At 38.2% G+C, this 12689-nt stretch overlaps 1 protein-coding gene across 33 annotated transcripts in view; it reads left to right on the top strand.

Annotated features, from left to right (window-relative positions):
- Positions 1 to 12689, top strand: part of SLC26A8 (solute carrier family 26 member 8) — an 83184-nt gene that overhangs the window by 21585 nt on the left and 48910 nt on the right. For 9 of the 33 annotated variants that reach the window (XM_069564197.1, XM_069564188.1, XM_069564201.1 and 6 more), the window contains 2 exons: positions 5882 to 5998; positions 7557 to 7738. In XM_069564197.1, coding sequence (XP_069420298.1) covers positions 5882 to 5998; positions 7557 to 7738 — 299 coding nt within the window. Of the gene's footprint in view, positions 1 to 5881; positions 5999 to 7556; positions 7739 to 9686; positions 9828 to 12689 lie in introns of all 33 variants that reach the window. The other 24 variants (XM_069564189.1, XM_069564185.1, XM_069564187.1 and 21 more) reach the window with 5 other exon arrangements.

The raw sequence follows: 12689 nt of genomic DNA, 5'->3' as shown, positions 1-12689 counted from the left end.
GACTCTCAAGAGTCTTCTCCAACACCACAGTCCCAAAGCATCAATTCTTCGGCGCTCAGCTTTCTTTATGGTCCAGCTGTCACATCCATACATGACTACTGGAAAAATCATAGCTTTGACTAGACGGACCTTTGTCAGCAAAATGATGTCTCTGCTTTTTAATACACTCTCTGCTGCTAAGTCACTTCAGTCGTGTCTGACTCTGTGCGACCCCATAGACAGCAGCCCACCAGGCTCCCCCGTCCCTGGGATTCTCCTGGCAAGAACACTGGAGTGGGTTGCCGTTTCCTTCTCCAATGCGTGAAAGTGAAAAGTGAAAGTGAAGTCACTCAGTCGTGTCCAACCCTCAGCGACCCCATGGACTGCAGCCTTCCAGACTCCTCCATCCATGGGATTTTCCAGGCAAGAGTACTGGAGTGGGGTGCCACTGCCTTCTCCGATACACTCTCTAGGTTTGTCATAGCTTTTCTTCCAAGGAGCAAGTGTTTTTTAATTTCATGGCTGCAGTCACCATCTGCAGTGATTTTGGAGCCCAAGAAAATAAAATCTGTCACTGTTTCCACTTTCTCCTCATCTATTTGCCATGAAGTGTTGGGACCAAATGCTATGATCTTCATTTTATGAATGTTGAGTACTAAGCCAGCTTTTTCACTCTCGTCTTTTACCTTCATCAAGAGGCTCTTTAATTCCTCTTTGCTTTCTGCCATTAAAGTGATGTCACCTGCATATCTGAGGTTGTTGATATTTTTCCCGGCAATCTTGATTCATCTAGCCCAGCATTTCACATGATAACCATATACAGTCTTGATGTACTCCTTTCCCATTATATGGAAATATGCTATTATCTTTGTAGCTTTTCTATAAGTCTAAACTTAGTTCAAAATTTTAAAAATTTTTAAGGTTTTGGAAAGTTTAGAGATTTGGTTTCCCTCTATTTCTGCACAGTCTAACCTTAACTAAGACTTAGACAATTTAGCTCTCAGACTGTTGCCAAGAAATTCTCTTACCTTCCCTGTATTGGTGAGTTATTGGAAACCCTACATTTCAAAAGACTCAGTCTTCACACCACATGTTGGTTGTAAAGAGTAAATAGGGTGGGCTTCCCTGTGGTCCTGTGGTTGAGAGTCTGCCTGCAAAGCAGGGGACAAGGGGTTCAGTCCCTGGTCCTGGAAGATCCCATGTGCCACGGGGCAGCTAAGCCTGTGTGCCACAACTAATGAAGCCCGTGGACCTAGAGCCCGGACTCCACAACTGGAGAAGCCACCACAGTGAGGAGCCCACACACCAACTAGAGAAAGCCCATGGGCAGCATGAAGACCCAGTGCAGCCACAGATAAAATTAAATTTGAAAAAAATTGCCTTAAGAAGAGTAAACAGGGCTTTTCAACATTATACTGAATTCAGAGGCAGTGTATTCAAGCAAGATAAAGGGTAAAAAATTACATAGCAATTACAAAGAAATAAAACTTCATCATTCATAGATAATTTATTTTAATGTAGAGAATTCAAAAGAATCTACAGATAAATTGATATAATTAATAAGATTTTGTCAAGGTTGCTGGGTACAAGATGTGTAAATAAAAATCAATTTTATTCTTTCATACCTGCAAGAAATGAAATGTGGAAAAAAATTTAAATATGATTCACCAAAGCATAGTGAATATGAAGTAAGTTGCAATGAAACTAAGAAATGATGTGCAAGACCTCTATAGAGAAATTATTAATGTACAACTTTACTGAGAAATATTAATAAAAGCCTAAATTAATTGAAAGATAACATTTTCTAAGAACATGTAAGTTCTCTTAAAGTATGCCATAGGAGGATTTGCATCTCCAGCTATCAAGAATGAATATAAAGTAAGAATGTTTAAGATGATGTCCATCAAAAGTAGAATGAATAAATAAGCATTCATATATACATATGTTGGAATCCACAGAAGAAGGAACAGGAGCTCTCGCAAGCAACTCATGACAACCTGGAAGATGCTTCTATACATAATAATGAGAAAAAGAAGCAGAAATAAAAATTATATGCATTATAATTCCACTAATATAAACTTCAGCAGTGGGACAAACTGAACTATATTGTTTAGGGATTTGTACAGTAGTGGTAAAACTATAAAGAAAAGCAAAGAAGTTATTATCACAAAAGTCAAAATAATGAATACTTCTGTGGGTAGGGATGGGGTTGTAATGAAAGATCTGAGTAGGTGATAACATCAGTGTTTGTTTCATAGATATGTATTAAACTCAGCATCTATTTTAATGTACTTTCTATGTATATATTTCACAATAAAATGGGGATTATTAAATTTATTGCAAAATATTACTAATTACTAAAAAAAGTAATTAAACACTGTGGTGTTATAGAAATGGACAATTAGGGCAGCGGAACAGAAGAGTTACACATGTATACATTGCGTGGTTTGTATCAGATGTGTCACTATAGAAACAGGCTTTTTTAAAATGATGTGAAACAAAATATTTCATATAAATTGAATATTTATATGAAACCAATTTTTTAGACCCCTACCTCACCCATACACAAAAATCTGTTCCTGATAGATTAAAGACCCAAATATGAAAGACAAAACTATAAAGCCTTTTTTGAATAATAGAGGAGAATATCTTTATGGACTTGAGGTAGAAAATGTTTCTTAAACAAGGCACAAAAAGCATTAGCCTAAAAAGAAATAACTGCAAAGTTGAATTAAATAAGGCTTAAGAACTTCTGTTTATTCAGAGACATGATGGGGACTTCCTTGGTAGTCCAGTGGTTAAGAATCCACCTTCCAATGCAGGGGATGTGGGTTTGATCCCTGGTTGGGGAACTAAGATCCTATAAGTTGTGGGGCTGCAATGAAGACCCAGTGCAGCCAAAATTAAAAAAAAAAAAAGAATACACAATGAAGATTGAAAAGCAAACCATAGAATACCCAACAAAGGACTTAAATCTATAATATATATATATATATATATTAAATGCCCCATCAGTTATGCTTCAGGGTGTATCATCTTGAGGGAATTTATCCACTTATGCTCCTAGAGTCATGTACAAGAATATACATAGAAGTCTTGTTCATAGAGGCCCCCAAACTGGGAACAAAACAGGAGACTATAAAGCTGTAGACAAAGAGAATGGGGAAGCAGCTGCCTGAATCCTGATGGCTATTTAGTTCTGCTTCCAGCCTCTGATGAGGTCCAACTGACCTTTGTCCTCTTTTAATATATTTCCTATTTTGGAAATTCCCTGGTGGTCCAGTGGTTAGGACTCAGTGTTTTCAATGCCATGAGCCTCGGGTCCAGCTCAGGTCAGAGAACTAAGATCCAGCAAACTGTGCTGTTCAGCCAAAAAATTTTTTCCTATTTTGCTCAAGCTGATTTGAACTGGTTTTCTGTTACTTGCAGTCAATAGAGACTTGCTTAGGGAAAAAATGTGGAAGGGGAACCATAAATTACAAAAGACTCAAGAGATGGATCAACTAATGTGAGGACTTCATTTGATGGAAACACAAAGTATGTTAAAAAAAAAAAGTATAACAACCACAAAAGAAGATACAACATGTAATAGCAAATAACTTTTTTTTAAAGATCACCCCAAACCTGCCATACCTCTGGCTCAAGGTCTCTCATAAGGTTGCAGTCAAACTGTCATTCATCTCAAGGCTCTGCTGAGGCTGCGGATCAGCTTCCAGGCTACTCATGTTTGCTGGCAGGTTTGGGTTTTCCACCATATCGGCCTCTGTACGGCTGCTTGGGTATCCTCACAACATCGCCTCTGGCAGGAACAACGGATGTGTGAGGCCCAGTGCGAGATGCAAATGCAGATTCCCTAGTTCAAAAACTATCCAGTATTTTAAGATGATCCGAGTAGAGCATTAAGCCAAGCATGGAGCCTTCTAAGCTCAAGATACTCTGACTGCATAGGGAACACACGCTTGAAGTCAACTTTGGCAGCTGGTGACCTGAATGAAAGAGAGAAAGAGAGCCAGAGAGCAATAAAGACAGAAAACACAGTCTTCTAACAACCCAATCCCCAAAGTGACATCTTGTCATTTTTGTTGTAGCCTATTTATTATTAATGGAAGTAAGTTATTCCCATATGACCCAGCAATCCCACTGCTGGGCATACACACCGAGGAAACCAGAATTGAAAGAGACACGTGTATCCCAATGCTCATCGCAGCACTGTTTCAAATAGCCAGGACGTGGAAGCAACCTAAATGTCCATCGGCAGATGAATGGATAAGAAAGCTGTAGTACATATACACAATGAAATATTACTCAGCTATTAAGAAGAATCCTTTTGAATCAGTTCTAATGAGGTGGATGAAACTGGAGCCTATTATACAGAGCAAAGTAAGTCAGAAAGGAAAACACCAATACAGTATATTAACACATATATATGGGATTTAGAAAGATGGTAACAATGACCCTGTATGTGAGACAGAAAAAGAGACACATGTAAAGAACAGACTTTTGGACACTGTGGGAGAAGTCGAGGGTGGAATGATTTGAGAGAATAGCATTGAATCATGTATATTATCATATGTGAAATAGATCGCCAGTCCAGGTTTGATGCATGAGACAGGGTGCTCAGGGCTGGTGCACTGGGATGACCCTGAGGGATGGGATGGCATGGGGAGGGAAGTGGGAGAAGGGTTCAGGATGGGGAACACATGTATACCCATGGCTGATTCATGTCAATGTATGGCAAAAACCACTACAATATTGTAAAGTAATTAACCTCATTAAAATAAATAAATTTTTAAAAAAGAAGTAAGTTATTTCACACTCAAGGGGTGAAACTCACTCAAGGACATGAGTACCAATTAGTCACTGTAGATCATCTTACAGGTGGTCTACAAGTACAACTATATTTGAGAAATCAGGGAAATTTGAATATTGGATGTTTGATAATGGTAAAGAACCATTATTAGTTTCTTAGGTGTGATGATGGTATTGTACTTAAAAGAGGGCCTTTTTCTAAAACATATATACTGAAAATATCTACAGATGAAATGACTTAATGTTTTGGATTTGCCTCAAAATAATTATGGGATGGGAGAGGAATGAAGACATTGATGAAACAAGATTGGCCATGAGTTGACCATCGTTGAAGTGGGTGATGGGTGCTTGGGGGTTCATTATACTCTGTTTCTGTGTAGGTTTAAACTTTTCCATTAAAAAAGCCTTGCTTGTTTCAGACAATAAATTTGGCTCAGTAGACTCATAATTGATTTCTGATGAGCACACTGGTGTGATGTAAATTGAAGAGAGTTGCTCAGGGCAGGAGTTGTGGACTTGAGACATCAAAGGATGACACCATGTAGGTCAGTCCATTTGCCTCAAAATTTCCAAAATCTCATGGTGCTTCTTAAAAAAGAAATTAAGTACTGAAGAAGGAGCTGAAGGAAGATGCTGGAGTGACTGGCATATGAAAGAAAGACAACACATAGCAACTCGGGGTCAAGTCAGTTAAGTGTGACAATTCTTGCTTTGCCATCTAGCTTTATCTCCAACCCTGGAGGATCCCTAGGGCCTTCTTATACTAGACTGAGGGTGAGAATGGTCTGCTTCTGAGCTGTTGAGATTAAAGGTCTTATTGCTTTGATGTTTGCTTTCCATGATTCACATGAAAGGTGTTTAAGCCTATGATTTAGAATTGAAGTGTAAAAACGTGATAAAATGGGAAGAGAAGCTAGAAATCAAAGCAGATCATAAAAAGTACTAATTAAGGGCTGTATGCCAAAGGATACTGTTACCATATTCAGCTGTGCACATGGGGTATTTTTATTTTAAACATTCTTTACAGTTTTTATTTCAGGTGACTTTAAAAAGCCAGGCTACCTTTGCTTACTTAAATTATCTTGCTTTTCAGTCCTGATGCTTGGTTTGCTGGCAAGGCATCTGATTCCTCCTCTCAATGTCTCTTATGCAGCTTTCTGTGCTTCAGTAATTTATGGAATTTTTGGATCATGTCATCAAATGTCCATTGGTGAGTTCAGTGCTAAAATCACAGGAGTATATGAAGTCTCCATCTCGATTATTTGCTTATTGCTAAGGAACTCAAGTTAAAGTTATGTTTAACAGATAAAGGAAAGAGGCAGAAGATGTATATTCTTTTTTTATAATCTATTTATTTTAATTGGAGGCTAATTACTTTACAATATTGTGGTGGTTTTTGCCATACATCGACATGAATCAGTCACAGTGATATTTTATTCACAGGGTTATTGTTCAGATTTTAGAAACTGAACACTTTCATGCTATTATTAATATCCCCACCAGACAAACAGGCCCATAAGTTATTAAAGGAATGAAAAGACAAGAGGCATCTTCCTTGTTGAAATTTCCACACTTTGGAATCTGATTATCCTCGACCGAGAAGATCCAGAAATGATTTTGCCAAAACTCCTAGAATGGATCCACTTTTCAGCTGAACCCATAATAACCATACTCCATGAACCTGATTTATAATAATCATATCAAATTATTAATTTACATTGAGAAAATATTCTCATAGTAATCAAAACACTGAAACCCACAGGGTAAGCTCTTTTCTTCCCTGAGTCAAACGACCATCTACTAATTTATAATTCGAAATGACTGTTGCAGAGACCAGACCCAACTGAAAGTCCTGTGATCAGCACAATTACTTCCCCTAGGTGAGCGTGTATAGAAATCAAACCACACAATGCCCTGACAGTCTCAGAAGGGCATCGCCAACGTTCATGAGTCAAGTGCCTTTTTCTGAGCTTCCACACTGAACAACTGACCAGGCAACCAATGCTGACCATTCTGACTAGCACACTGTTTTCTCCAGATGTGTTTGTGTATTCAGTCCAGTTTCCATCCCATTCTGTGGCATGCTCCTGTGCCTTTTTAAGGACACTATTCTACACCTTTACTAAAATTTAGTATCTGTTGATTTTACATTTAAACACTAAAACAGCTATTTTATTCCAATCACTCCAAGTTCTCAGAGCGCATTACAGTCGCTTCCAAATACTGATAACAAGGGCTACTAGAGTTTTGCTTCTGTTAGGTAATTTAAAGGTAAAATTTGCCTTTGCCTCCTGCATTCATGTTGATATGAGAAGTAAATAAAATTTTGTTCGATACAGGTTTAGCTCCATGTCATTTTGCACCTATTACATCCTTCTTAAGTGTTTAGGTATTGTTTTTCTTATTATCGATTAGCTTTGTTTCCTGATCCTTTTTCCACCATCTCATTTTTCACCGCTTCTAAGAACAGGCACAGTAGCTGAGCTGGAAATATACATTTCCAGTTTCTCTCTCTTCCTACTCCATATGCCCATTGATACAAAGAGGTTGTTACCTAGGCCAAAAAGATGTAAAATTTCGGAGTTGGTTACCGTATGTGAAACAGAGAGCTTTTCCCTGCTCTTTCTTACTGCTCAGTGGCCACTTTCAGATAAGAAAAGTTGATCAGTTCGAGGACAGTGTATGAGACCACGCTTTGCTTTTGTCAACATCTGTCAGTTTACCTGGACTTAAAACCTCACCTTCTGCCTAACCGTTTTCTTTCATAGGTACATTCTTCCTTGTGAGTGCTCTGACAATCAATGTCCTGAGGACAGAGCCATTCAACAGTGGCCACTTATTACTGGGAACTTTCATCCAGGATGACTTTTCTAACATAACCTTCTATGAGAACTATAACAGATCCTTGAGTTCGGTGGCATCTGTAACTTTGCTAACTGGGATTATTCAGGTAGGTCCTGAGTCTCTGAATCCCTGAAGGAAAAACAAATAAATAAAAGGGGCTGGACATGAACCCTTTCCTTGAATTGCTTCTGTTACCCATTGTGATATATCTGGAACTTAAGTGATTTTCTTTTTTTTTCCCAAAACTTATGGGACGTATGGATAGCCTGACTCCTCAGTGACAAAACTTCTCCCCCCCCAGAAATCTACCACCCCTGGTTTAGGATAAGATACTCAACATTCTCCTCAATCTCTAATATTATAAGACTAAAGAAGGGTCCAAATAGGACTTCCCTGGTAGTCCAGTGGTTAGGACTTCACCTTCCAATGCAGGAGGTGCGAGTTCAATCCGTGGTGAGAGAGCTAGGATCCTGCATGCCTCGTGGTCAAAAAACCAAAACCTGAAACAAAAGCAATATTGTAATAAATTCAATAAGGACTTTGAAAATGGTCTATATAAAAAAAATCTAAAAATAAGAGAAGGGTCTCAGGGACTGTGGCCTAGAGTTCTTGGTTTCATGTTTTAAAAAATTCCTTTATATTCTTTCAACAAGAATAGCACTCGTGGGCTCACATACTGTATTTTTGGTTAGTGGGCATTAGAGTCAGGTGTAAAATCCTTCCTCTCCAATGACAGGACACAGCTAATGGATGATGATATCAATGATTTATTAAAATATCTAACCTTATTTTGGGCAGTGTCTTTGATTTCTTCTGAGTCTACCATCTAAAGCATCACCAACTGAACTAAAGTCATATATTTCAGCTTTATTTCTCTGTCTTCTCAGCTAACCCAAACTCTAGCTAACTTTCTCTGATTTCCCTGAAGCCATCCTTTATTAGGTAAAAACTTATTGGGAGCCTACAAAGGCAGGCTATCCTGGTGGGCTGACCCCAGCCCTGACTCCTACCAATTGTATGACTTACTTGCAGGCCTCAGTTTCTTCATGTTTAAAATGGGAATAATAATATTTGTATTGAAGAGTTCTTGTAAGGATTAAGTGAGAAAATGCATGTAAAGCATTCAGCCCAGAGCCTGTCACATAGTAAGCATTAATAAGTTGTAATTACAGAGTACAGAGAAATGAAATTGGTACTTTAATAGAAACCAAAAAAAATTTTTTGAAGATATAATACCCATGTTTTAAAAAGTCAGTCTTGCAGAAGAAGACAAAATAACAGGCAGCAAGTCAGCAATCTATTAATTATAAGTAGCCTTGGCATGTTCTTTTTCCTTGTTTGAGCATCACCTTTTTCATATAACAAAGGAAAAGATATTCCATTTACAGGAAGATAGAATATATGTACTTTTCCCTATTCCTTCTAAGAACAACTGAAAAAATTGGAAAGTTATATACAAACCAAATATAAAAAGGCTCTGAAAGGTGGAGAGAAGACAACAAACTGGCTCAGACCCAAGCAACAACACAGTGGAGAGTTCCTTGGGTTTTCTTTTTGCCCCATACATCTTAAATTTGGTGCTAAAGAAGCCAGAAAGCCAAAATGCCAATGTGGCAGGCCAAAAGAGAAAGTCCCAACAAAAGTCTGTTCTATATAGCCACACGGCTAGGAGAGACTAGCAGTTCTGAAAGCATTTACCCAATAACTGCTCTACTCCAGACAAACACCAAGAAAACAAAACAAAACTCTGTGGTGTTATCCTTACTCATGCCAGTGGTGGCCAAGTGGGGAGCCCAGACTTCCACCTTCACCCAGCTGTAATGAGGTAGCTACCCAGAGTGTTGTCAGAGAAGACCAGATAGGGAGTCGAGACGTTCGTCTCCGCTGGGTAGTAATGAGCCTCTCTTCCTACTCCTTGCTGGGGTGTGTCAGAGGAAGCCCAGTGAAGAGTCAGTTCTTTGACCACAACACAGCATTAATGATGACAACCCCCTCTGTAGCAGTGTCAGTGGAGGCCATGCAGGGAGAAATAAAGGCATTTCTGTCTCTCCCAGTCAGGATGGGATCAGTGGAGGCCTAGTGGGGAGCCAGAACTTCCATCTCCTCCCAGTAAAAATGAAGAGTCCCTACTGCCTCAGGTGTCAGTGGATTTTGAGAGGAGAACCTGGACTTCTACCTTACCAGGCAGTAACAAGGTAACACCTTCCCCTCTCAGCACTTTATCAAAATAAGATGGCTAAAACAGAACATTTCAGTAAGATCCAGAATCTTATAGCATAGTACATGCAATGTCAGTAGCTGAACTGAAAATAACTTGTCATATCAAGAACCAAGAACATTTCAACTTTAATGAAAAAAAGGCAATAAAAAGAAGCCAGCACTGAGATGAGAGGTGTTAGAATTATCTGGTATAAATTATAAAGCAGCCATCCTAAAAATGCTTCAGCAACCAATTATGAATATGCTTGAAACAAAGTAAAAAAATAGAAAGTCTCAAAAAATAAATAGAAGATATAAAGAAGAACCAAATAGAAATTTTAGAGCTGAAAAATACATTAACCAAAATTAAAAATTCAAAGAATGGACTCGATAGCAAAATGGAAGAGACAGAGTAAAGAATCAGTGAACTTGTAGAAAGAACAACAGAAATCACTCAGTCTGAACAATAGAAAATAGACTGAAAAAAATTTAATGGAATCTCAGGGACGAGTGGGACTATAACAGAAGCTCTAACATTTGTGTCTCATAAGCATCCCAGAAAGGGAGGGGAAAAAAGATGGGACTGAATTACTTGAAGAACTAATAGCTAAAAATGCTGCAAATTTGACAAAAGATATACTTCTACAGTTTTAAGAGCCTTGGAAAATCCAAAACCAGATAAATCCATAGGAATCTATACCAAGACAAATCATAGTCTACGTCTGAAAACTAAAAACAATGAAAAAAAATCTTGAAAGCAGTGAGAGAAACACTTTACCTTCAGTGAGAAAATAATTTAAATGACAGCATATTTCTTATCCGAAACCATGGAGACCAGAAGGAAATTGCACAATGTTCTTTCATTTGCTGAAAGAACTATTAATCCAAAAACGTTGTTGTTGTTCAGTTGTGTCTGACTGCAGCACACCAGACTTCCCTGTCCTTCACCACCTCCCAGAGCTGCTCAAACTCATATCCATTGAGTCAGTGATGCCATCCAACCATCTTGTCGTCTGCCATCCCCTCTCCTGCCTTCAGTCTTTCCCAGCGTCAAGGTGGCCCTTCGCATCAGGTGGCCAAGATATTGGAGCTTCAGCTTCAACATCAGTCCTTCCAATGAATATTCAGGATTGATTTCCTTTAGGATGGACTGGTTTGATCTCCTTGCAGTCCTAGGCAGTCTCAAGAGTCTTTTCCAACACCAAAGTTCAAAAGCATCAATTCTTCTTCACTGAAGTCTTCTATATGGTCCAACTCTCACATCCATACATGCCTACTGGGAAAACCATAGCTTTGACTAGATGGACCTTTGTTGGCAAAGTAAAGTCTCTGCTTTTAAATCGTTATCTAGGTTTGTCATAGCTTTCCTGCCAAGGAGCAAGTGTCACGGCTGCAGTCACCATCTGCAGTGATTTTAGAGCCCAAGAAAGTAAAGTCTGTCACTGTTTCCATTGTTTCCCCATCTATCTACCATGAAGTGATGGGACTGGATGCTATGATCTTATTTTATTTGAATTTTGAGTTTTAAGCCAGCTTTTTCATTCTTGTCTTTCACCTTCGTCAAGAGGTTCTTTAGTTCCTCTTCGCTTTCTGCCATGAGTTGTGTCATCTGCATATCTGAGGTTATTGATATTTTTCCTGGCAATATTGATTCCAGCTTGTACTTCATCCAGCCCAGCATTTCTGAAAATAGCCTTCAAGAATGAAGGAGAAATCAAGATATATGAAGGAAAACTGAGAATTTATCACCAGCAAGACCTACCCTAAAAGAATGGCTAAAAGAAGTTCTCTAAACAGAAAGGAAACGATAAAAGAAGGTACCTTGGAACATCGAGTAGGAAGAAAGAACAACGGAAAAGGGAAAACATGGATAGATATGGTAGTTTTCTTTGTCTTCTTAAGTTTTCTAAATTATGTTCAATGGTTGAAGCAAAAATTAGACCACTGATGTGGTTCAAAATGCATATGGAAGAAATATTTAAAACAATTCTTTTATAAACAAACATATTGGGAGGTAAATTTTCTATAATTTGCTCAAACTGGTAAAATGTTTACACTAGTAGACTGTGATAAGTTATGTATATATAATGTAATACCTAGGACAACCACTTCAAAACCTATACACTCAAAAATGCTATAGATAAAATGTTCAAGTAATGTGTGAAATCAGAAAAAATAAAAGATGATAAATAGAGCAAACAGAAAAATGGCAGGCTTAACCCTTAACATATCAACATTTACATTTAAGATATCAACTAAATATTTAGAAATATGCCATCTGCAAGAAACATTAAAAATAATAATTAGGTTGAAAATTTCAAAAAGGGAAAGATGTATCATGCAAATATTAAAGGGAAGCAGGACTGACTATATTAATAACATAAAGTAGACTTCAGAGCCAAGAAAATTACCAGAGGTAGAGAAGGACAGCACGTAATAATAACAGGCTTGCTCTTCCAAGAAGATGGAGCAGACTTGCATATGTATGCAGCGAACAGCAGAGCCCCAAAATATGTGAAGCAAAAGCTGATGTAACTGGAATGGAGAAACAAACAGATACAAATCCACAGTTACAGCTGGAGACCTCACCACTCCTCTCTCAACAACTGATAGAACAACTGGACAGAAAATCAACAAGGATATAGTAAAATTCAAAACATCAACAACGCCAATAGGACTTGAGACATTTATAGACTACTCCAACTAGTAACAGCAGAATACACATTCTTTTCAACAACCCATGGAACTATACAGCAAGACAGACCACATCCTGGGCTATAGAACAAACCTCAAGACATTTAAAAGAATTGAAGTCAAACAGTGCATTCTCTGACCACAGTGGAATCAAACTAGAACTC

This window comes from Ovis canadensis, chromosome 20 (assembly GCF_042477335.2).
Source record: "Ovis canadensis isolate MfBH-ARS-UI-01 breed Bighorn chromosome 20, ARS-UI_OviCan_v2, whole genome shotgun sequence".
In the NCBI taxonomy this organism is placed as follows: Eukaryota; Metazoa; Chordata; class Mammalia; order Artiodactyla; family Bovidae; genus Ovis; species Ovis canadensis.
Note: the sequence above shows the minus strand (reverse complement) of the source record. Positions and strands in the feature narration are given on the sequence as shown.